This window comes from Lycium ferocissimum, chromosome 10 (assembly GCF_029784015.1).
Source record: "Lycium ferocissimum isolate CSIRO_LF1 chromosome 10, AGI_CSIRO_Lferr_CH_V1, whole genome shotgun sequence".
Lineage (NCBI taxonomy): Eukaryota > Viridiplantae > Streptophyta > Magnoliopsida > Solanales > Solanaceae > Lycium > Lycium ferocissimum.
Genome location: NC_081351.1, coordinates 46,678,852 through 46,705,415, shown reverse-complemented (window position 1 = coordinate 46,705,415; position 26,564 = coordinate 46,678,852). Strand labels below are relative to the sequence as shown.

Here is a 26,564-nt window from a genome sequence, read left to right as displayed (position 1 = left end):
TATTTATCTTGTTGATTTTATACTTATATGCGTGAACTAATCTTAGTCGGCCTATGATGCTTACCGGTACATAGTGTTTGTACTGATACTACCTTGCTGCACCCGTTTTGAGTGTAGATTGTGTTCCAGAGATTTTATCCAGACTACATCTCTAGCTTTAAGCTAGTTTGCTCGATCAGATCCGAGGGTGAGCTTCTATCCATGCCATGCCACCTGATGATCTCTCTTTTCAGATGTCTACTTTCATTCCAGACATTATTTGTTATTATATTTGAGATATACTTCATTCTTTAGACATTGTTGGCTAAAGTCCTTGTACGATGACTTTCAGATTTTGGGGGTGTAATAGTTAAACTTCCGCACTTATATTATATATTAATTATGACTTGTTTTATTTATTCATAAATTCACTTATCTATTGACTGTTAATAAATAATTAAAGAAGTTGAAATTGGCTAATGATTAATGGGTTAACGGGTAAGGGTTCGCCTACTAGTGATAATAAGGTAGGTGCCCGCACGATCGGTAATTAGGGTCGTGACATTTCTTTAGCTTCAAATGTTTTCTAGTTCGATAGGCATAAAATTTGCTAAAGTATAATTATTCTCTTCCAATATTGTATTGTGTAAAAAAGGAATTACATACGAAGGATCAATTTCCACCACTTTTAAGAAAGTAAATTATTTTCGAAACTCCTGCCCAATAATGTGTATTCCTTGACTTGACGTATAAATAGAAAAATGCACCTATAATTGGTCCAAGTTAACCATACATTACGTAGTAGCTTTACTTGCTATAGTGTTAGTTTCATAGTTTATTGTAATAATAACACTCATATTTGACACTTAGTAAAATTATATAGAGGGGCAACTAAGGGAGTATTTTATTAAATTAGAAGACATCTATGATAAGTACCAATTAAGTTAGACATAGATCAGTAACCGCTTTACCTAAAACCCAGTTCAAACAGGTGCTTTGGCTTTCCCAATTACGTACTTTTTTTTTCCTTATGACAATACATAACTGTTAAAGAAGAAGAAAATAATTGGAGAGTAAATGGAAGGGAAGTGTGTGGGAATTTTCTTCTTGAGAAAATTTACATGACTTGTCACGCTTTAAGAGTTATAAACATAATTAGCATAACTTTTAAAGTGGAACAAAAATAGCAGCTTTTATTAAATTTGGGTATACTTAACTTACGCTCATTTACTCCACAAATTCAGGGAGAATTACTAAATTTATTCCATTAAATCAGGGATCCACAACTATTCCCTTAATATTTTATCTTTATTCTATTTTTTCAAATCATTTCTGTTCCTTCTTTAATCAATACCCCCACCCCCCCCCCCACCCCACCCCCGCGCCCCCAATCCCCCATATCTCAATTTTCTCTTTTTTGTTGTTCGACTCTATGCTACTATGTCAATCATTAGGTTGAGTGATTAATTATCTATTTCCATTCCTTTTTTATTTCATATTAGATACTATTAGTTTTTTCCTTTTATGTTTTCTTTTATTTGGGGAAGAAGAATTAAATCAACATGCTTCAGTTATTATTGTGTAAATATATTTTTGTGAAAATACCACGTATATTTATGGTATAATTTTTTGTGTGAAAATACTATGTTTTGTGTGAAAATACTATGTATATTTATGGTATAAATATAATTTTTTGTTAAATACCATGTATATTTATGGTATAAATACATTTTTGTGAAAATACCATGCATATTTATGGTATAAATATGTTACATGAAAATACATCTCAGCTGAACAAATACCATGTATATTTCTGATAAAAATATATTTTTAGTGAAAATACCATGTCTATTTATCGTGTAGATATATTTTTGTGAAAATACCAAAGTATATTTTTGTAGTATATATTAATTACACATAAATCTATATATGTTTATGTGTATATTTAGATATATAAACAAATGCTCGATTATTTTATTTTTCTGCAAAATATATCTTAGAAAAGGAAAGGACGAAAAAAAAATCGAATGATTGTTTGGGTTATGGAAGATAATTACTCTGTCCAAACAAATAGGAAGAGGTTTGGTTTGGAATTGATCCAGCTTAATTCTAGGAATTTCTTTTGAAAACTTAATAATCCAATTGTTAATATTTACAATTGCCTACTTATATTGTTTTCTAAAATGAAAACTTAATAATTGTGGCCCACTCTTAAAGTTGGGAGATTTAGTTGCTAAATTAGTCTAAAGCTAATGGAATTATTTTTTAACAATTGCCTACTTATACATTTTTATTTATGGTATAAATCAATTAAAAATATATTGTTTCTATTGTGGCCCACTCTTATATTTTTTTTGGAAAAATTATCCGTATTATTTTAGATATATAAAAAATTCGGGAGATTTTTTCTGCGTAAAAATATATTAAAAAAAAAATCTAAAGTCATTTCGTAATTGACGAGCTAATGGACATGTGGGCCATGTCATGTGGAATAGTTCCAATTTTTGCTCGGATTTCGTAATTGACGAGCTAATGGACATGTGGGCCATGTCATGTGGAATAGTTCCAATTTTTGCTCTAATGGCCCACCCAAGAAGAAGAAAGGTAAAAAAAACATAAGTAGGCAGTTGTTAAAAAATAATTCCATTAGCCTAGCAGCATTATTTTCCACACGACATGGCCCACATGTCCATTAGCTCGTCAATTATGAAATGACTTTAGACTAATTCTGCAGAAATCTCCCAACTTTAAGAGTGGGCCACAATGGAAACACCCTTTTAATTCGTTGGTATACTTCCATGGACAGTGAGACATTGACTTATTGACTTCCAAGTCGTTCTAATTCTACCCGTATTTTACAAGCTGGAAATAAATTCCATTGACTCATAAGTCTTGCAATGATTCTCTACAGTATAAAACTCTGTCCTACACAAGTTTTTCACAAACCAAAACAATCAACTGAATTATTTTAGCAATGATGATGGTTCCCAGAGTATTTTCTTTCCTTCAGTTTTCCACCCTCTTATATCTCTTTATAGTTACTTTTGCATCCACTGAGGAAGCAACTGCTCTCCTCAAATGGAAAGCAACTTTTCTAAACCAGAATAATTCCCTATTGGCTTCTTGGACATTAAGTACTGATGCATGCAAGGACTGGTATGGAGTTAAATGCTTAAATGGTAGGGTAAACATGTTGAATATTACAAGTGCTAGTGTCATTGGCACACTATATGATTTTCCATTTTCATCTCTCCGTTTTCTTGAATATGTTAATCTTAGCATGAACCAGCTATCTGGCACCATCCCACCAGAAATTGGAAAGCTCACTAGTCTTGTCTATCTTGACTTGTCGGTGAACAATCTTTCTAGTTCAATTCCCAAAACTATAGGCGACTTAACTGAGCTCAAAATTTTGTATCTTTATTCTAACCAACTTTCTGGTCCCATTCCTAGTGAGTTGGGGAATCTGAAAAACCTCAATGATTTGGAATTATCCCGTAATCAACTTACCGGTTCAATTTCAATTACTCTAGGTGACTTAACTGAGCTCAAAATTTTGTATCTTCATTCTAACCGGCTTTCTGGTCCCATTCCTAGTGAGTTGGGGAATCTGAAAAAACTCACTGATTTTGGATTACCCCGTAATCAACTTACCGGTTCAATTCCAATTACTCTAGGTGACTTAACTGAGCTCAAAATTTTGCATCTTCAGTCTAACCAACTTTCTGGTCCCATTCCTAGTGAGTTGGGGAATTTGAAAAGCCTCAGTGAATTGGAATTATCCGAAAATCAACTTAGTGGCTCAATTCCAATTACTCTAGGTGACTTAACTGAGCTCAAAATTTTGTATCTTTATTCTAACCAACTTTCTGGTCCCATTCCTAGTGAGTTGGGGAATCTGAAAAACCTCACTAAATTGGAATTATCCCATAATCAGTTTACCGGTTCAATTTCAATTACTTTAGGTGACTTAACTGAGCTCAAAATTTTGTATCTTCATTCTAACCAACTTTCTGGTCCCATTCCTAGTGAGTTGGGGAATCTGAAAAAACTCACTGATTTGGGATTATCCCGTAATCAGCTTACCGGTTTAATTTCAATTACTCTAGGTGACTTAACTGAGCTCAAAATTTTGCATCTTCATTCTAACCAACTTTCTGGTCCCATTCCTAGTGAGTTGGGGAATTTGAAAAACCTCACTGATTTGGGATTATCCCGTAATCAGCTTACTGGTTCAATTTCAATTACTCTAGGTGACTTAACTGAGCTCAAAATTTTGCATCTTCATTCTAACCACCTTTCTGGTCCCATTCCTAGTGAGTTGGGGAATTTGAAAAACCTTACTGAGTTGTCTTTATCCGAAAATCAACTTTATGGTCCCATTCCTAGTGAGTTGGGGAATTTGAAAAACCTTACTGAGTTGTCTTTATCCGAAAATCAACTTTCTGGTCCCATTCCTAGTGAGTTGGGGAATTTGAAAAACCTTACTGAGTTGTCTTTATTCAAAAATCAACTTTCTGGGTCCATTCCAAAAGGGCTTGCATATTTGGATAACTTGAGAGAGATAAACCTGGGTGGAAATGAGTTTTCAGGCCATTTGCCAGAGCAGCTTTGCCGAGGTGGGAAGCTTGAGATCTTCACGGTGGAAAGCAACAAGCTAACAGGGCCAATACCAAGTAGCTTGAGGAAGTGCTCTAGTTTCAAAAGGGTTCGCTTTGATAACAATAGTTTCACTGGGAATTTATCTGAAGCTTTTGGCATCTATCCAGAGCTTTATTTCATTGATTTGAGTGACAATAATTTTCATGGTGAACTCAGCAATAATTGGGGGAAATGCAGGAATTTGACTAATCTGCGGGTAGCCAGAAATAACATTAGTGGTAGCATACCACCAGAGATTGGAAATGTCAAAGGACTTCTAGGACTTGATCTTTCATCGAATCATTTGATTGGGCAGATTCCTAAGGAAATTGGAGATTTAACCTCTCTGGTTAAGCTTTTTGTGCAAAACAACAACATTTCTGGCAATATACCTGGGGAACTTGGGTCACTGACAAAATTAGAGTCCCTTGATCTATCAGACAATAGATTGAATGGGTCGATCCCAATTTTTGTAGGAGATTACGTGCACTTGTTTCAGTTGAACCTGAGCAACAACAAATTTGGGCAGAAAATTCCAATGGAGATAGGGAGGATAACTCAGCTTAATGCACTTGATTTGAGCCATAATCATCTTGTTGGAGAAATACCCTCTCATCTAGCTAATTTGAAGAGCTTGGTAAGCTTAAATCTTTCCCACAATGGCCTCTCTGGCCGCATTCCTGAAGAACTTGAAAGTTTGACTGGTTTGCAGGATGTCGTGTTTTCATACAATGAGTTGGAAGGTCCAATCCCTAATAATAAAGCTTTTATCAATGCCTCATTGGAGGGTAATAAAGGTCTTTGCGGAAATGTAACAGGACTCCAACCCTGCGAAAGGCCATCTTTTGTGGTGAAGAAGCAGTCAGTGGCGAAGAGACGTAAACTCATCCTCATCACTGTACTTCCTGTTATGGGAGCACTAGTACTATTCTGTGCTTTCATTGGTGTTCTCTTTATGTGTGATAAAAGAAGGAAAGTTAGAGACGTTGAAAGACGTGATGATGGTTGGATTTCGATATCCATGTTAGATGGAAAGGCATTATACAGAGATATCTTAAACGCCACAGAGGAGTTTGATGCAACATTTTGCATCGGGCAAGGAGGGCATGGAAGCGTATACAAGGTAAACCTTCCATCATTAGGGAATATAGCTGTGAAGAGACTTTATTCTTCATTTGAGAATACACATCCCAAAAGCTTTATGAATGAAGTAAGGGCATTGATTGGGATTAAGCACCGGAACATCGTGAACCTCTACGGCTATTGTTCGAATGCAAAAAACTCGTTGTTGGTTTACGAGTATGTGGAGAGGGGGAGTTTGTCTAGTATTTTGAGCAATGAAGTTGAGTCCAAGAAATTGGCTTGGCTTAAAAGGGTGAATATCATCAAGGGTGTTGCTTTTGCTTTATCTTACATGCACCAGGATTGCTCACCACCGATTGTTCATCGTGACATATCAAGCAGTAATGTTTTGCTTGATTCCGAGTATGAAGCTCGTGTTTCAGATTTTGGCATAGCTAAGCTTCTCAAGCCAGACTCATCTAATTGCACTGCGCTTGCAGGCACATATGGATATGTTGCACCTGGTAAGGTCTAACTTTATTTATTATCCTTGTTTTAAAACTTCATGAACTATAGCCAAACACTCTCTACACTGTTTTTATCTCATTTACACATTTAAATTGATATAACTTTTGGAAATTGTATTGTTTCAGAGCTTGCATATACAATGAAGGTTACACAAATGTGTGATGTCTATAGCTTTGGAGTATTAGCATTGGAGATAATCAAAGGAAAGCATCTTGGGGAATACATTACTGTGCTAGCAAATTCGTCGACTAGAGATCATGTGCAGCTTAGCGATTTGCTAGACGAACGCCTTCCATATCCTGAAGATAGAGTAAAAGAGGTTTTGGTTTTTATCATCAAGCTAGCAAGTTCTTGTTTGCTTGAAACTCCAAAATCAAGGCCAACAATGCACTTCATCTCTAATAGGTTATCATCAATGAATCCACGTCCATCTACTCATGTAAGGCGAACTATATAATCCCTAAGATGTGAGGTGTCTTTGTATGAAAATGAACAAACTTTGAAACCAAGTGGCTGTGAAGTAAGTTATTTGATGAGACGGTCCATGCCAAAATTATTACTGGGACTAGTATTGTTGTATTGTCAGGGTGCTTATCTGATTTATTGTATTAGAGTGTATAATGTAGAAGGTAATTGTTCCTTGTGCCAAAAAGTAATGAAAACAAGCTTCATATTTGCTAAATACTGATGTTAAGGGATGGAATAATTGCTTCAAGCCAAGTGACGAGAGAGTCAATTTTAGGGGGAAAAAAGGACATCAAATTCGTGCTGCCATTATTTTTCTGAGTTAGTTGAGTTCTCCAAATTAAATACTGTTTTGAATACAATAAAACTAAGTACCCAATTTTAGAAAAAAAGGACATCAAGAGAATAGTTTGATAATAAGTAGACATCTATTTCCACAACAAGCCTGAACTTTTTCCGCTTGTGCATCTTCTGTTATTCAACAACGTACTAACAAAATTTCTTTCGCATTTAACACAGCTGAAATTTATCCTTTTTTATATATATATATAATTTCAGAAATTGGATAACTAACCTTAGACCATTCGTCCCAGATATTCCAACTGTAAGGACCACTAAGAATTGAAATGTTAATTTAGCCTTTCCTCCTTTGAAGAGCTAAAATTCCTTAATCCCTTCCATTTATAACAAAGTTTAAAATGTCTAGACTTGTAACTAGTTATTTATTGAGGTTGCACATGTTCTGTTTCTATACGCCATTAATTGGTAATTTCGTGCCTACTTTAGTGGATAACTTTGTATTCATATATGTGAAGCTACTCTATATATAGACCAATATTGGAAGTATAATACTTTGTTTTAGATCTCTTCAAGTAGATGAGAACTGAGTAGGAAAAATGGCAATTGATGGCTGGCTGTTGATGGACAAGTTAGCGATAACCGCTTTAATAGGAAGATAACATTTGCGGTTGTCATCACTAGCATTGTTGCTGCATCAGGCGGCCTCATTTTCGGATTTGATATTGGAATTTCAGGTAAATATACTTCTTTCCTTTTTTATTGTCCATTTTATTAGACTAATCAAGTTCCAGTTTTCTGGCGTTGAAACAACTGGTAGAATATACTTGCACTCAAAAACTCATTTTGTTTTCCGATAAGCAGTTTAATAAGGAACTTTCTGAGCGTTTCTTTTTGAGCCAGTGAATCCGAAATTGTGAATTTATGAGAGTCATAGAAAATTGCCTATTAACAGGGATGAAGTGACTTATATTATGCTATCTTTCGTGTCCAAGGAAAGAAGATATACTATTTATTTTTGGAAAGAAAATTTCTAGGATATTATCGAAACCACTGGCTAGACATTGTCTCATTCGTTTGTGAAATTCAGACTGATGTACAAATCATAAATAAATAAATGAACAAAAAGGACATTGTGAGGGTTAATTTCACGTATGATCACTTGAACCTGTTAGAGTACCACACTGGTTGGGGAAGGCAAATAAAAAAAACGTGTATTGTGTATACAAGGTGAGGTTTTAAAATTCTCTAATCACTCTATATTACATTAAGCGTCTCTCGTCGAGGTCGTCTCACGGCAAATCCATAGGATTAAGAAACATAATGGTAGTAGGAGGTCACTTTCTTCTTTTCTCATATCAATGGTTCTCTCTCAAAACATTTCTACTTTATCTTGGGTCGCATTTTTTGGCTTTGGTGTCGGCTTTACTAACTAATAGCAAAACATGAAATCTAGTAATCTTATTTTGATAAGTACAAAAATAATTTTATCTGTGAAATATTGTTTACATCACAGTCATTATTTCGGTTAAAATCATTATTTTGATTCAAATTAACTTAAAAATAAACTTCAATGTAAGGAGAACATTAAAATGAATTTCAGAACATGCATGCTTTATATTTTGACAAAAAAAGTATTTACCATCTGTACGTTTGATCATCATGTAAAGCAAGAAGGGACAAAGGAGACATAGTTTGAAAGTATATTTAATTACCGTATTCCATCATAATATTTATGCATGTATTTGAAGGCTACTCATGATAAAACTTATCGGAAATGGCACCTTCAAAATGGCATTAAAAGATTCATTCAAGCCATCCAATTCTTCATAGGCCTTGGCGTTGTTACTGCAAATTGCATAAACTATGGCACCTCTAAACTCACCTGGGGATGGCGCCTTTCCCTCGGCCTAACCATAGTTCCAGCCGCACAATGACCATAGGTGCACTTCTCATTCTTTTTATATATATATATATATATATATATATATATATATATATATATATATATATATATATAATTAATCGTCAGGTCAATTTGCAAACACCTCAACTATTTCCTCAAGTACCTGCTACCTCCCTTTAGCAAAAATATTGGGTATTTCTGCCCATTAAAGCTTAGTCATATGAAAAGAAATCACCTATCCCTTATTACGGGACCTTTACTTTTGAGTAGCAAATGCTTCAATTTCCTTGCCCTTGAGCCAGCCCTGCATTTTATATCTTTGACAAGATTTGAACCATTATCTTCCATAATTTATATCTCATTTTATGACCACAACTTGGGCACAGGTGCACTTCTCATTTCCGACACACCTAGCAGCCTATATTACCCAAAAATATCAGCTTTTTGAAGTCTTTGTCAGGAGAGGCAACGACGACTTGGTGTGCCCTTTGTAGAACTTGTTCTACAAGTGTGGCTATGACATCATCTGCTTCATGTGATTCAATCTTAACTACCTGCATGCTACCCTAGTCAAAAGCTAGTAATCAACAGTCATCTGCCTTCTCATTATGCAAAACCATGGCAAAAAGAAAAACACAGTCCACTAAATGCAATGCATTTTTGCCAAGTGCATTACTAATTGTAATGTGGAAGAAATTGTAGAAATGAAAATGGGACAGTTAGAAATGCAACAAGTATGTAACAACGCAAGATAAAAGGCTCCAAGTCGAAATTATAGCAGAATCAAATAAACATGTTCCCATCTACATGAAATGGACAGGCTACCATTTGATGAAACTGGTACATACTCAATTTGCTAAAACTGGTACAGGAATGGAAAAATTATATGATCAACCCACAGAAGAAAGCTTCCAAACAAGACTGTATAGTGCAAAATGAAAAAACTAGGACCTAATGTATCCTAAGGAGAGTACTGGATCTGTGGACTTGCTTTTTAATGTATTATTTTCTTTGTTATTAAGACCTAGTATGTTTCTGTATGTGTTCCCACCCAAACTTACAGCTGAAATGACGTTAATTGGCTGCCGAAACTGTTCTCTTGAGGGAAAACTTGCTTGTAGTGATTATTCCATTTAACGTTCATGGATTTATTTATGTGGTTCGAGATTCTTTCTTTCTCCATTCAACTTTTGCTAGATATGAATCTCCAGAGTTGTTGCTTGCCACATTTCATCATAAGCAACTCGTGTTTGCCACATTAGGCACTAGATTGTTGAAACCTTAAGTTAAATTCCCTATGTCTTAATATCTTACTTTCTGTCTTCTCTTAATATTGTGTCCACCTTTATAAGGAAATACTTTGTTTGCACTTACCAATACTTTTTCATTATTCTAGAATCAAACGGCACTATGAGACCCAATTCGATTTTAAATAACATATGAATTTCCGCATATGGGTTTTGGTTTAGTTATAATAAAATTTCAACCCTTCTCTTAATACTTGTATTCAAGCCAATACTTGTTTTCAACAACAAGCATGTCCAATTCAATTTAGAAGCTCAATTGAATTTGTACTACCAGAGTTCCCACAAAAAACACAAAGAAAGTGTGTGTTTGGTATGGAGGAAAGCATTTTCCGGAAAATGTTTTTTCAATTTGCTCGGTTGGTCAAAAATGTTTTCCAAAACATTTTCTCTAGGAAAACAAGCTCCTTAAAAATGAGGAGAATGACTTCCTGATTAAATTAGGGGAAACAAGTTCCATAAGTGGCATTCCAAGTTCATTATCTCCTCCCACCCTCCAACGCCCCCAACCCCCAACCCCCATCCCCCCCGGACCCTCACTCCCCACCTCATCCCACCATATAGTGTTTTGCTAGATTACATATAAATTCTCTTGGGACAATAATTTTTTGCTTACTTATCAAACACTAGAAAATAAGTAATAAACTCACTTGTTTTCCATGAAAACATTTCCATCATACCGAACACACCCAAAATGTTTTAAGACTCACGGAAAAATGACTCACAGCATAGCAATTTACAAAACATAACTTTAAAGGGGTTCTCAACTCTATAGTAATAGACAGCAATAAGCACCCTCATAATTAATCAACAGACAATATAGTAATGGGTGATTAACAACATCAAGAAAAAGTAACACTATATCAAGAAAACATAGTAACTCAACTCCCCAAAAAATTAGTAGAATTACCTTAATTGAACTTCTCTTAATGGATCTTCTTGGAAAGTGAAAAGAAACTGATTGTGAGCCAAACCCACCATGTAAAGCAAGATAACAAGCATGTTTACCACTTGCTGCAATTTGAGCTGGAAATGTGAAAAATTAAAGTTAATTTTTTGGAAGAATAAATATCATAGATATTTAGAAGAATATCTAGAATGGTCTAGTGTAGCATCTTAGATAATTATCTTATAGAAATATCTAGATGTTCTAGAGAATTACTAGAAGATAAAGGTTGCTAAATTTTCTTGTAGATGTATCTAGAAGAGTATCTAGAATCATCCATAGATAACTATAAATAGGGATGATCTTGTACATTTCTAATCAACCCAATTGTAAGTCATTCAAGCCAATTCAAGAAAGTCTTCTTCAACCAAATTCTCCTTTTCATAACTTCCTTTTCTTTAGTTGAACCTTCCGATCTTAGTTAACGATCTTGGGCTAGCAGAAGGTCTTCCCGATTTACCTTTCTTCTGCTATATTTCTCTACATGGTATCAGAGCCATAGCCATAGATTGGTTACTGGGTTTTGTTTCAAGATCGGGTTAGTGGTAGATTCAACTGGTTTCTCTAAATGGATTTGAGCGGCCGTGTTAATGGACTAGGGATGGAGTTGTTGAATCAGTCCAATTACAAGGTATGGAAGACATGTATGGAGTCATAACTTGTGGGAGAGGATTTGTGGGATGTTGTAAATGGTAGTTACACAAGTCCTCCTATTGACGGACCGGAAAATAGCAGCGCATACAAGAAGTGGAAGCAGATTAATGTGAAAGCGGAGTTCATCCTAAAGAGGTCTATTTCTCTACAACTTGTTTGATCATATTATTAGGTGCAAATCGGCTCATCGATATGAGGACCCTCGATCAATTCAACAAGGATGAAGTACATGTCACGACCCGTAATTACCCGAGGCCGACCACCGAGCACCACTCATCCTGTTACTCATCCTGCGTTCATTCATATCTCTTATGCTCACAATCATAGAAAAACTCTCTTTATTTGAGACATATTTACCTTTATATACATAAGCCCTTCGGCTATCAAAATAATATATACATACGATAAGAAATCAGAGACCATACTACCACACATACGTATCTACGAGCCTCTACTAGGTACTAAACATATGGACGGACAGACCCCGTCATGCCCAAAACATATATATATATATATATATATATATATATATATATATATATACCAAAAGAATAAATCAATGGCACCTCCGGAAAATGGAGTGCTCTCAAGTCAAAAGCTCCTACGATCACCTCCTTGTCTACCATGAATACGGCGTCCAAAGAAAACGGACGTCGATCTTAACATAAGACCGAGTATGTAAGGCATCAAATAATAATACATCAATGAAATGAGGAAGCATCAAATAAGGAGCAACCCGTAATCGATCAGTATAAAAGAAATAATGCATGCTGGCTTACTTCATAATCATCATCATATCATGTATGCATATATGTATAAACTGCCCGACCATATAGGTACGGTGTGATAATCATTAGCCCGCGTCCAGGCCTCCCGCGTCCGGGGTACCATCTCGGCCGCCCACTAGTGGTGTTTGCCCATGCCATCAGACATGGTATACGCCGCCCGCCTTAGCGGTATAGATAGGCACGGTGTAATATCATCATCATATACTTATCATGAATCACGCATAAAAACTCAAGACAACTATACATCTATCGGGTGACGTAAGGTCGTGAACCCAAGTATGGAGCATTCATAAGCTAACCTTGAAGGAATTAGCATATAAGGTGAGTGTAGCACAATGAACAACATGAAAGGATTATAGTTAGGATCATTAGCTTTATAGAAGCATCATATCATGGGATTTAGAATCTTTAGGCTTAGTCTCATCATCATCATCATCATTATCATGTTCATAATGTATCTCTTATCTCATATAGCTATTCATGAACATAGACTCTTAGTTTCCAGAATGTAGGAAATTCTTGAAGAAGAAGGAAAATCATGCCATAAGATTCATGCCTTAAAAAGAAAGGACTAGCCTCACATACCTTTTTCGTTTAACTATTCTATCGCTTGCTCGTTTCCTTCAATGCTCACGTTTTTACCTTCAAGAGAATTCGCATTAACATTAGCTAATCGATTATACGAACGTGCTTACTAATGCTAGAGAAAATTGGGCAGCATTTCTTTTGTTTATACAACTTCCTCCGTATTCCATATCAACTCCCAAACATTCACAACAACAATCACAATATTATAGGCAATCATCATTCATCTACATTATCCACATTTCACAATTTCACTTCAATTTCTCCATAATCATGGTCATAGTTCACTATTACGTTTTCTCACACATAATACTTATCCCATGCTCTAAATGTCATTCATAACATACTTACAATTACAACATATCAATAGTCATGACTCAATCCACGCTATGGCTCAACAATGACACTATTCCCACATTTATGACCCATTTTCTTTATTCTTCTACAATCCAAGTGTTTCAACTTCTCAATACCTTAAACAACATGAAAATACCATAAACTTACCTTAGATAGTGTAGAAATAATCTTTGGATTAAGATACTTTGCTTGAGAAAAACCTCCAACTCCAATACCAAAGGATTTTCTTGACTTCCACTAACCCTAGTGAGCCTCTTTGCACTTGAGTTTCTTGATTCTTGGTGTTTGATCTTTGATCTCTCTTGGATTTGCTCTTGATTTTGGTCTTAGATCATAAGAAGAGTTGTTGAGAGAGTTTCTAGAGGTTTCTATGCCCAAAAATGGTAAATTAATGAGTTAGGGTCGAATTTGGTCTATTTATAGTGGTCCAGAAAATTCTGGACCGACACAACATGCTGCAAGCTTTGCTAGACACAAAGCGTGCTTTGCTAGCCGCATGTTGTGTCGTAGACCTCGCAACATTACCAAATTTCACTGGCACACTTTGCTGCGCAACTGCGTGGCCGCAAAGCGCGATTTGCTGCTCGCATGTTGCACCACAAAGTGCGCCATAATGTGACATTTTACCAAACTTCCACCGAAACTTAACTCTGATGATCCGACGAGTCTTAAACCTTCCCGAGGCTTACTAAACATGGTTTTACTCCATTATATACTCAAGATGGACATATCTATCCTCATGACCTCGAAAAAATTTGTCCTACTTCCCAAGGCTAGGACAATTAGCATTTGGCGAAACTCAACGTATGAAAATGAGAGGTGTAACACTACAGATATTGGAGAATGAATTGGCGAACACCACTCAAGGTAATCTATCTATTGCTAAGTACTTTTTGAAGGTTAAGAATTTATGTTCAGAGATCTCTTTATTAAACCCCGACGAGGATATCTCTGAAGCACGAATGAGAAGAATTATCATTCGTGGTTTAAAGCCAGAATATATTCCTTTTGTTACATCAATTCAAGGATGGGCTCAACTACCATCCTTGAGGAGTTTGAGAATTTATTGTCATCATACTAGCCAAACGGATGGCTAGTGTATGTTTTTAAAGAAGGGGAAGGAAATGCTCTTGTAGCTGACAAGAGGAACTTCAAAGGAAAAACATTCACGGATACGCCACACTCCCGATTTCAAAGTGTTTTCACTCCCGAAAAGCGAGGGAGAGACTAATAACTATAAGACTCAAGTGTTACGGATGTGGTAAAATGACACATAAAAAAATATTGTTGAACAAAAGAGAGCAACATGGCTCAAGTTGAGAAAGCTGCTGAAGAAGAAGAGGACTGGGGAAGGTGCTTCGTAGCTGAGCCTCGAGTAGTAGATGCCCTGGATTCCTTCAAATTTGAAAGAGTTTAGATCATGGATTCAAGAGATAATACGGTCCATTACGTGGAGAAGAAAGGCATTGGTGTCATCAACAAAAAGCAAGCAGATTCCAAAAATGTTCAGACTAGTGACGTGGTAGCTGCTATCGAGGAAATCAACAAAGTTAAACATCCTAAAATTAAATAAAAGTCCGGACGTGAGGATGTTGAATTAGATCCTGAGCATACGAAGTTTCGAAACTATATATGACAATGGTGACCATTCTAGAGAAAGCATTAAGGGAGTTGTAGTGGAAGTTGAAGTCTTCGATCAATCATCCGCCATATCGCAGTCAATCACTAGCTCGGATCAAATAATGGGAAGTGTACGGGAGAAGCCGACGGTCAAATAAATGAAGAGGTTGACCAAGGCTCAATTTCATATGGAGAGACAAATAATATGGTTCTCGATGCTCGTTTCAAACGAATTAATTAAGGAGCTGAAAAGGGAATCTGGTGGTGGATCCTACGGTAGTGCTGAGTCTTCGCAGGAAATTAATGGTCAAATTGTCACCGACTCAAGTGCTTCTCCAAATAACACAATTGTCAAGGAGCTAAGAGAAATGGGGAGTCTGGAAACTCTAGAATGTGAAACTCAGCATGGAGATGATTCATGTGGACAAATTAATGACGAAAAATCTTCATCATTTGAAGAAGCAAAAGGAGTCAAGAAAATATTGTTAAGATCTTCACCAAGGCACACTCACAAGCTTCGTCTGAGTTCTTCCACGACAAGTTCAGGATAGCTTCCAAAAAATTACTTTAAAGGGGAGTGTGAAAAATTAAAGTTAATTTTTTGGAAGAATAAATATCATAGATCTTTAGAAGAATATCTAGAATGGTCTAGTGTAGCATCTTAGATAATTATCTTATAGAAATATCTAGATGTTCTCTAGAGTATTCTTAAAGATAAAGGTTGTTAGAATTTTCTTGTAGATGTATCTAAGAAGAGATCTAAATCATCCATAGATAACTATAAATAGGATGATTCAGACATTTCTAATCAACCCAATTGTAAGTCATTCAAGCCAATTCAAGAAGTTTCTTCAACCAAATTCTCCTTTTCATAACTTCCTTTTCTTTAGTTGAACCTTTCGATTTTAGTTAACGATTTTGGGCTTTTACAGAAAGTTTTCCCGATTTACCTTTCTTCTGCTATATTTCTCTACCGGAAAAAGTACAGCTTTTTGTACAGGTGGTGAAATAGTGGAGTTTATCATTAGCATTTTTTTTTTTTTTTCCTATCTCCTGTAAAGGCTCTTTTGTTAATCTATTTTTGTGATTTTGTGGGTGGTACTTGTTGGTGCTAGAGAGTGAACTTGGAAGCATCAAGATTGAACTTTTGGGGGCATTTCAAGAATCATTCTTGGTAAAATTTTCCTTGTGTTTATTGTTTGCTTGAAGATAATAAAGTTTATCTCAACCAACTCTATCGAAACTAAACCGGACCGCCCGGTTTTTTCTTTCTTCTCTTTATAATATAATTTGATCAGTCTTTTTATGTTAATTTTCTTTTCTTTCTTTAATTTTCAATTTTATTTTTCTAATTTTCATTTTATTTTCCTGGGCGGGGCTTGTTTCTGGACCATTTGTTGGGTGGGAACTGGGAAAGGGAAAAAATTGGCAAATATGTAGCCACTTTAAAGTAATCAAACAAATATTAATCATCAGTTAAAATTTATTTATATTTAGCCACTCATCTAATACAAAAAGTAGTTGATGCCCGATACCAGAGGACAAAAGAGCCACTATGAGGAAAGGTTAGAAACGACGAGAAGAGTGCTTAGTGAGGAGACAGCACCAGAGGGAGGAAATTTTCGCGAATAAGGAAGCACGTCGACTCCTAAAGGAGCTCCCCTGCCAAAAATACCCCTTATTAAAATAGGCTTAATTTAAGGAATAATTATGAAATTTGATCATTTAGTAGTTCAAAACTCCAAAAATTGTTCCTGAAATTTGAAATGTTACGTTAAAACTCTAAGAAAAATTTCCTAATTAAGTTTGAACATTTATATTTATGAAATTCGAAATGAATGCATCAATGCCTCCTGAGAGCAAGTTGTTAGGATTTGCCTTGAATTTCCTATCTTGTTTGGATTTTACAATAATTGTATTTTATTTTGAAAATGTTTTCTTGATAGAAAAGGTCTTCTTGGTAGAAAAGGACTTTACAATATCTATCATTTTCTTAGAAGAAAAGTTTTGCACTCTATAAATAGAACATCTCTCTTCTCAAACAATAAAAAAATAGAATGCACAATGCGGTTGTTAATAGAGTTTTGTTTAGGGAAGTTACTCTCTCTCAATAGTTTTAATGATTTTATATTAGTTTTTTCATGTGTAGGTCAGTTGGCCAAACCATATCAAAATATTATGCTTCTTTTAGTATAGTTTTATTTATCGTCTGATTTATCGATGTTCAAAGTTTGCAAATTATTAGCTTCCGCGTGACGTCATATTATTTCGATCCCGACACAAGTATGGATGGGAAGTGGGATTACTAGAGGAAGAGATTCAGTCATTGAGAAGGACAATAGTCAATACGAGTAGACGAAGACCAGGTTAATTTATTGGGTAAATTTGAAGAGATGGTATCGAGCGGTGGTGGATCCAGGATTTTCGGTTAATTTATTCGGTAAATTTGAAGAGATGGTATCGGCAGTGGTGGATCCAGGATTTTCACTCGGGGGTTCGAGAAAAAGAACCAAAGTTAAATATAAAAAATAATCTTATTGATGGGAATCGAACCTAGGATGCTAGAGACAATTTTGAACACCCTAGACCCCTTGAGCTAACTCTTTGCATATGCTCAAGGTGTTCAAAAGTTAATATATGTACATAAACACAAAAAATCTATCCTATACATACACTGTAATTTTTTACCGAGAACACCCTCACCTCCACTTAAATCTGCCCCTGTGTATCAGCTCATGGCCTCTTACAAGGGACATTGATGAATACAGTTTTGTGCACAATGTGATGTGTGCTCTTTGTTGGCTCAAAGCCTGCTGACGTAGGGGTACATTGCTGACAGCGGTGGATCTATTAATCCAAATATACTAGTGAATTTCGACGGAGAAAACTAAATAAACAAAATTGTTTAGAAACGTTCTCATAACGATTATATACATATATGATGTCCTATTCGTCACATTATTAACATAGATATTCTTTTTTTGCGGACTCAATGTGTTCCTTTAATTGAACTATCTGGCTACTAACTATGTTGTCCTCCTATTTTACGCAATGGTTGCCACTTCAAATAATCTTTCGATGATTTTGTACCTAATAGTATTTACCTCATTAGTTCACGACTATCATTATATTAGCAGCAAATCTATTGTTTCCCTCTTTTAATAGGGTATTAGCATTGTTCGCTCACAAAGTTGGTAATACTCCAATTCTTATTTGTTAAAACAACTAGGAAGTAATCACGGGCCCAATATTAGGAAAACCGAAATTATTGTTTTTGATCATCAACCATGTTTTAGTATGAAAGTTGCAGATACTAAAATATGATGCACGTATGCAAGGTATTATCAAATCAGCTAGATAACATGATATGCTAATTACCACTCCTCTCTATTTATGTGACATATTTTCATTTTTAATCTGTCCAAAAAAAAAAAATGTCACTTTTCTATAATTAGAAATAACTTTACTTTAAAATTCCTCTTTTACCGTTAAGGAAATGATTTTGAATGTCACCTTTCAAAAGTATTTCTTTTTTAAAAACAAATAAATTGTGTCAGGTTAAATGATGTCACATAATGAGACGGAGGGAATATTGGATATCGTTTAAATAACACTACAACTACCAACATCAAGACATAATATTCAAATTGCCTTTTATCTACTAATTACTAATGTATGATTATTTTCAAGAGATCTTAATTTTACAAGACTAAATCCTGAAACCATGATATCAAACAATTCTACCAATATGTTGATGTCCTGATGCATCTCACTTGGTCTAATTCCTTGATGGAAATTATTTATATCAAATCCCCGTTTTGAATATTGTACACCCATTAAGTTTTGGTAGGTCTCACTACAAGTAAAAATATATTTGGCAACAAAATTATTTTTGTTACCATAGATTGATTATTATTGCAAAAAGTAGTTTTTGCAACAACAATCAATACTATGTCAACAAAAATAAATTCTTTGGCAACAAAAAAGTTCTTTACCAACAATAAAACTAAGTTATTGCCAAATATTAAATTTTTTGTTGCCATTTCTATACTTTTTTGTAGTGTCTTCAACCGTTATTCAAAAAATTAGCACGTTCTGATCATTCTTTGGCAGTAGAGCATTTTCTCGAGTCGTGAATCCAGGTTCTGCTTTATTAATGTACCGTGTATTCAATATGTAATTATTCCAAAGCTTTCCCTACTCTATGGCTTAGTGAAAACTCTTAACATTTTTTAATCGTATCTTAGTCATTGATGTCATTGACATCCTCCACTCTTTAGCAAATTGATTTGCCTCTCCCTTCTCTGGACCAAACTATTATTGTGCTTGTTATCTGCTGGCAAATTCAAGATGAGCACTTATAGTGCTCTCTTTCTTCATTTCAAAATTTTAGTGTTGAGATCTACAAACATGATAAAGAAGAACAGACAGCCAGAACTTGGGGAACCATTGCCTTATGCAGAGGAAGCAATAACTCATGCAATTTTATCTGCTTTCAAACTCACCTTAACTCAAGCATACATCTAAAACCAAGACACACCCACTTAAGAGTTTTGCCAAATTTTTGTAGCAGTAAAAGATGAATTAATCGGTGAACCGCTGCAATCTTATATATATGCTTGCCAGAAATTCCTTGATGCTATAGCATATTCTTTATATAGGGAGGATAATGCAAGACAAACATGCAGACATAATAGAAAGAGCAAAATAAATAATAAAGAGAAGATGATAAACTCACAAACCCAAAGCAATTAAAAGAGCTACTAAGTGTGTGTGTATAAGCTTATTTTTCCCCCAAAAGTACTTATTTTATCAATAAGTACTTATTTTAAAATAAGTGAGGTGTTTGGCCAAGCTTTTAGGAGAAAATAAGTACTTTTGGGGAGTAGCGATATTATAGCTTTTTCAGGAAAATTTAAAAAAAATTTTTGCCCAAAAGCACTTTTTTGAAAAGTACTTTTGAGAAAAATATACATAGAAGCACTTTTTAAAAGTTTGGCCAAACACTAATTGCTGCTCAAAAGTACTTTTCAAATTAATTGGCCAAACACAAAAAAAAATACTTTTTTGAAAAGACTTTTGAAAAAAAGATTTTTTTAAAATAAAAAAAGACAAACAAGCGCTATAAGTATGTATGTATATATATATTTGCTACCCCACATAAGTGATATGTGGCTCTTTAGTTGAAACCTGAAAGACATGTTACTTATAAGTATTCCACTAAAAGTCCAAATTACCCTTAAGGATGAGTTTATTGTCTTTAAGCACGCATGTTGAAACCCTCACTTCTATAATATAGAAATTTCAATGTGCTCACTAAATTTAAAAGGCCACTGCCATCACAAGTTCACACACTTTTCCAAATGCTATAAGCTACTGTATATTGCGTGTGCAATTACAAACATACTTGGAAGAACAAAACCTATTATTGATCTATTATTTTTCCTTTATCCCTTTGACCATCCAGGTTCAGTCCAAATGGCGACAGAAAAGGAATTATTAAACCAGCGTCTACCTATTAGCAAGATACCAAAATATTCACTTGATCGGGTGATGAAAGTAGTAAAAATTCGAAGGGGTTCAGTAATACCATACAAAAATTCAAGGCACAATGCCGTCTTCAGGATTACTATTAGTTGACAAAGAGATAGTACCATTTAGACTTTGTATTATATCTTCAATCATTCATATCGCCTTTATTGATGACATCAAATGTTTTTAAAATCTTTAATAGGGGACAAAGATCGAAGCAACACTATTTGATAAGCATATCAAAACGTGGAATAACTTATTGAAACCAAATAAGAGTTACTATATCGTTAATGACCACTTACATCGTGTCAACCCCAACTACTCTTCGGCTCACAAAGAAGTTGAACTGTCTTTTACTAACAATGCCATTGTAAAGGAATTTCCACCCAAAAATTCTCAAATTATTTTGTATCCTTGTAACATGAAGAAAAGTTAATTGACGGCACTATATAATTTGGTAAATCTTTAAAGGAATTAACAATACATTCTCGTGCATGAATACTTAATATCTATTACTAATTTAAATGTCATGCTTTTCACTTAGTTTGCATGTTAGTTACAGTGAATCCGCTTATTGAAAAAGGCCAGAGCATGAGAAGAGAGACAATTGTTACGAATGAAAGGTAAGTGAAAATTATGCGAATTTCCATGATAAATTATGGAAATTGTTGCGAATGTATTTATACTCATTTATCGTGGATATTTTCTAGTTTTAACTTACCTTTCATTTGTAACAAATATCTCTCTTCTGCTCTGTCATCTTTCAATAAGTGGATTCACTCTAACTAACATGCAAACTACGACAGAAACAGAAATAAATCGTTAATTCCTTTAAAGAGCTACCAAATATAGTGCCGTTAGTTAACTTTTCTAAATGTTCCAAGGACAAAGAATTATTTGACAAATTTTGGGCGGAACGTCATGGTCGGATTCCTTTATGATGGTGTTGTCGGTAAAAGATAGTTCAACTTCTTTGTGAACCAAAGAGTATTTGGGTTGACACGACTAAGCGGTCCTTAACAATATATTACTCTCTTATTTGGTTTCAAGAGGTACTTCCACGTTTCGACATGCTTATTAAATTGTGTTACTTGGATTTTGGTCCTCTATTAAAGATTCCAAAAATATTTGATGTTATCAATAAAGGCAGTATGAATGATTGAAGAATATAATACAAAGTCTTAATGGTATACCTCTTCGTCAACTAATATTAATGGTATACCTCTTCGTCAACTAATATTATAGTCCAAAAAATGACTTCGTGCCTTGAATTTTCGTATGGTATTACTAAACCCGTTCGAATAACGAATGCTTCCATCACCCAATCAAGTGAATATTTTGGTATGTTGCCAATAGGTACACACTGTTTTGATAATTCCATTTCTGTCGCCATTCGGGCTGAACTTGGATAACTAGAAGGACAAAGAAAAATAATAGAACAATAATAGGTTTTGTTCTTCCATGTTTGTAACAATATCAATGTATGGATGATGACTATGTCATCTGTTTTGAAGAGCTCGGGAAGGAGAGGAAAATCTTGTGAATGCCTTGCTCACATATGTTCATGGAGAATGCACTACAGCCTGGTTAGAGAAGAGTCATTATATTGTTACCCTGTTTGCCGGTAAAAGATGCCAACTGCTGATGAATTAGACTCCTGACAAGTAACAGCTAGTTAGCTTCATGTTTTTATTTTCTTCTTCTTCTACAATATATCAGGAAGAAAAAAGCATTAGTTGGAGTGTCTTTATTTGAAACTACAAACAATATGAGAAAAGACCCAACTCGTATCCATATTTTAATTCAATATAACTCCTACTTGGACCCTCAATTCGTTCCCATTTTTTCTACTGTTTGCTTGACAACTTCAAACACGTGATGCCTGAGATTAGGCTTGACAAAATTTTATGGTTGAAGTTCAGAAAAATATGGATAGCTTCAGGCAAAAATAACTTCAATCATATAAAATTTCAGATATTTTTATTTGAAGTTAGTTGTTGTGAAGTGGGTACATGTGCAAAAATTTATGAACTTATGACATAACTTAAACAGTGACATCAAAATCCGGCATCTATATACTTCCCCATGCTTCTTTTTTTCCTAGCAAATCTGTTAAAAGAATTCCTAAAACTTCATTTTTTTAAAATTTTTTACAAATTAAATTTTTATCCAAAATAATGAATTTTTTGTCACGACCCAACCCCGTAGGCCGTGACTAGTGCCCGAGCTGGGCACTCGTACACATCTGTCCACTACAATCAGACCATAGCAAACAAAATAAAGACTTATACATACAGAAAAGCACGGCGTCGCGTATACATATGTACATATCGTTCATATAGCCTGGGAACATTCAAAACACAAATCACATAAACACAGATCGTATAAATAGTATACCCACAACCCACACATATGTCTACGTACCTCTAAGAATAAATGTAAATCATATGACGGGACGGGGCCCCGCCGTACCCCCGAATAGACGTACATATATATACAACAAAGGAGTACGTACAAAATATGGGCTCCGGGAGCAAGGGAGCACTCCAAGATGCAGGTGAGTGGATGTCCTAAACCGAGCGGCCACCGAAACGATCGTCTGTACCTGCGGGCATGAAACGCAGCCCCCGAAGAAAGGGGGTCAGTACGGAATATGTACTGAGCATGTAAAGCATGGGGTACAGTAAACAGAATCGTACTGAAACAAGGAGGGCAGAAAAGTAGTACAATAACCAGAAAATCATAAAGCTTGCCTTTGAACATAAATCATACGTATCAATTTCATATTCAGCTCATCATGGGACTGAGTGACACCAGAAAATAATCATCATGTCGTATACATCTAACGTGCCCCGGCCCTCTAGTGAGGGACGCGGTAAGTAAATTCATCATATCATGTACATATAACGTGCCCCGGCCCTCTTGTGAGGGACGCGGTGAATATCATCATATACGTATACGTGCCCCGACGCCCTCAGGCGAGGGGACGCGTGAATATCATCTTATACATATACGTGCCCGGCCCTCTAGCCGAGGACGCGGTGAATGTCATCACATACATATAACATGCTCCGGCCCTCTAATGAGGGACGCGGTGAGTAATGCAGTAGAGTCGTGCACGAATACATGCCCCGGCCCAGGACGCAGTGAAAGAAGTAATAACGACCGTACGAGCAGAGTAAGGAGAAACCATATACACAAATCATCATTACCGACGACGAATGATCAAAACGAACCCTCATTTAAAAGCCAAACAATAGTCAAAACAAGTTTCCTCCGAAGATCACTCGGGAACATATCAAATAGATCTTTGGAAATCATAGGTACGTATCAAAACCATATGAGATAGCTTATGGAAATCGAGAACATAGTCGTCATTACAGACTCGATAGATAAGTAAGTAATACGCTCGAGGGTCAAGACGATAGCCACATTAAGTTCTTTTTTAAGTCGTTAGAGTCAACCATAGAAGAGTCTCGGGGCCCACGGATACGCATCAACCCAATCCGGGCCCGCCCATGAAAGTTAAGGTCATTATACGTATAGAATCACTTATCAGCATATCAAAGCAATCCGGTTCTGTCTACGAAAGTTACGGACACTATTAGAGATAAGATCCTTTAGAAACAAAACCGTTTATGCAACATTTCAAATCCAATCATAACAAAGGCATAAGGACCATGTTTCTACTACATTAAAATACCCATATCAAGAGGTGAATAGGAATCATAATTGTGCTCGGACCATAAGAGGGGTTACCCCGAGGCTCGTATCATAGCCTACTTACCACTAAGACATGCCAACGAAAGAAGGGATAAGCTTCACATACCTCGTCTGCTCTCGAAGCTAATCCAAACTTACGTCGCGGACTTCCCAAGATCTACAATACGTCATTAAATACCAAACATTAGCTAAAGGCATTTAGACATTCAATTCCAAACTAGCACTTAATTCTCTGAAAATTTAAAGCATTTCACCGTAAATGCAACAACCCCGAGAATTCAACTCGGCCAAATTCATCAACAACAATACCAACGACCACACTAAAAACGTCAATAATCAATTCAAAACGCATTCGACGTTAGTAACTCTTTTTCATAATTCAACAACATTCATTATATTAAATTCAACTACTTACATTCAAGCCAATATCAACGCTCATACGTTCAATTACTAATCCGAAACCATTCACAATATTCAAGAACACTTTAAACAATTCACACAATATTTCAAACAACCCAACCAATGTACCAACTCACCCGAAACCATCCCCAAACCCGAGAACAACAACAACAACACATTCCTCACTTCCGAATTCATAAATTACATCAACAATTCATTTGTTAACAATGTCATTCCCATAAATATACAAACTACATAGGAATCACGTTGACTTCCAATCAGCCCGCGACAATTACAACACCAACTTAAATCATTAAAATCTCATTATCAACATAGAATCCGCAACAACAACAACTCAAACACTAAGTAACATTAATTCATTCCTTGGCACCCAAGATGACCTATACTGCCACCACCATACACACGTATATTAATGATTCTCATCCATTTCAACACACTACAACACCCAAACATGCTAAATAGAATTTAATCCATCACTCCTACACCATACCCACTTGCACGCCACAAGCCATGCACAGGCCCAATTTCCACATGCAATATTTCATGAGTTTCATCCATTTTTACATACTACAACATACATAAACCATCCATAACATATAAAAACAAGATTAAACCTTACCTTTCTTCTTAACTTCACAACTTAGCTAAGGTTGGCAAAGGATGAAAACGAGCGGTTTGTTGACTCAAACAACAACTCCACGTTAACAAGGACCCTTCAATTAGTGGGTTTGCTAGAAGAAAATAATTTTTTGATGGCTATTTTTGGACCTCAATTTCTTGCACCTATGGCCGAATGGCCTTGGTCTTTCTTTCTCCAAGTTTCTTGATTTTTCTCTAAGTGATGAAGATGGAAAATACACTTGACTTGGTCCTCTTTTATTAGCATATACAAGGCATCCATGTGGCTGGCCCACACCCCACGTGGCCGGCCACCTCCCCCTTAATTCATGAAATATTAATTTTTCCAATATTCACTTTTAGGCCCCAAAATTTCTTTAATATTCCATGCCAACAAAATCATAAGCAATTTATGTCTTGAAACAAAATCATCGTTAAAAGTCTCGACTTCGCATCCCGGAATAGTCTTGTCCCTAACTTATCGTGGTTAACTCGGATTGTCCCATTGTACAAAATACGGGATATAACATCCTTCCCCCCTTTAGAACATTCGTCCTCGAATGTTCAACTAATCTCATAAGGTCTTATAAGGATCTCGGGGGGTTTCCTTTATTGCCATAACATGCAATCTCATCTGCCAATCATATTCCTTCTTCATTTCCTCTTCAGCTCCTCAAATCATCTTATAATCTCCCTTTACTCAACTGGTAACATTCTAGGCACATTGTCTCGTGTCATTTCTTTATCTTTAATTCGAACTCTTCTTTTATAACCGATATCGAAATAGATCTTTGGTCCAACCATAGACATGTCCTGTCTGTCCTCAGTACTAACTCCATCTCGGTAATTTAGCTTAGCTATCTTTACATCTTTCCTTAATGTATCCAAAACCTCGTAACCATGTTGTTATCGCTGAATCTGAACTTTTCTCATTAGGTATTTGCTTGGTCTCATCCCTAGCATATAAATATTCGTAGGTTGCATAACTATTCTTGTACCCTTTGTATAGAGTATATTCCATCTCAGCCTCTAATTCAGTACAAAAATGTTACCTTCCATGATGTCTCTGCAAGCTACCCGCTATCGTTCTCTTGTCGTATTCACCTTTAAGCCTCCACTTCCTATTGTCATATCATTCA

General features: G+C 35.6%; 2 protein-coding genes across 2 annotated transcripts in view; one reads left to right on the top strand and one right to left on the bottom strand.

Moving 5' to 3' along the window:
* The window catches only part of LOC132034092 (tetratricopeptide repeat domain-containing protein PYG7, chloroplastic), a 52,955-nt gene extending 36,658 nt beyond the window's left edge, over positions 1-16,297 (bottom strand). Inside the window, exon 1 of the mRNA XM_059424328.1 lies at positions 16,226-16,297. The gene's annotated coding sequence lies outside the window, so the exon portion shown is untranslated. The remainder of the gene's footprint in view (positions 1-16,225) is intronic.
* Positions 2,952-6,897, top strand: LOC132034091 (MDIS1-interacting receptor like kinase 2-like). The gene is made up of 2 exons (XM_059424327.1): positions 2,952-6,206; positions 6,336-6,897. Exons 1-2 carry the CDS (start codon positions 2,954-2,956, stop codon positions 6,665-6,667), a joined length of 3,585 nt encoding a protein of 1,194 aa, XP_059280310.1. The 5' UTR covers positions 2,952-2,953; the 3' UTR covers positions 6,668-6,897.
* Positions 16,298-26,564: the final 10,267 nt, after the last annotated feature.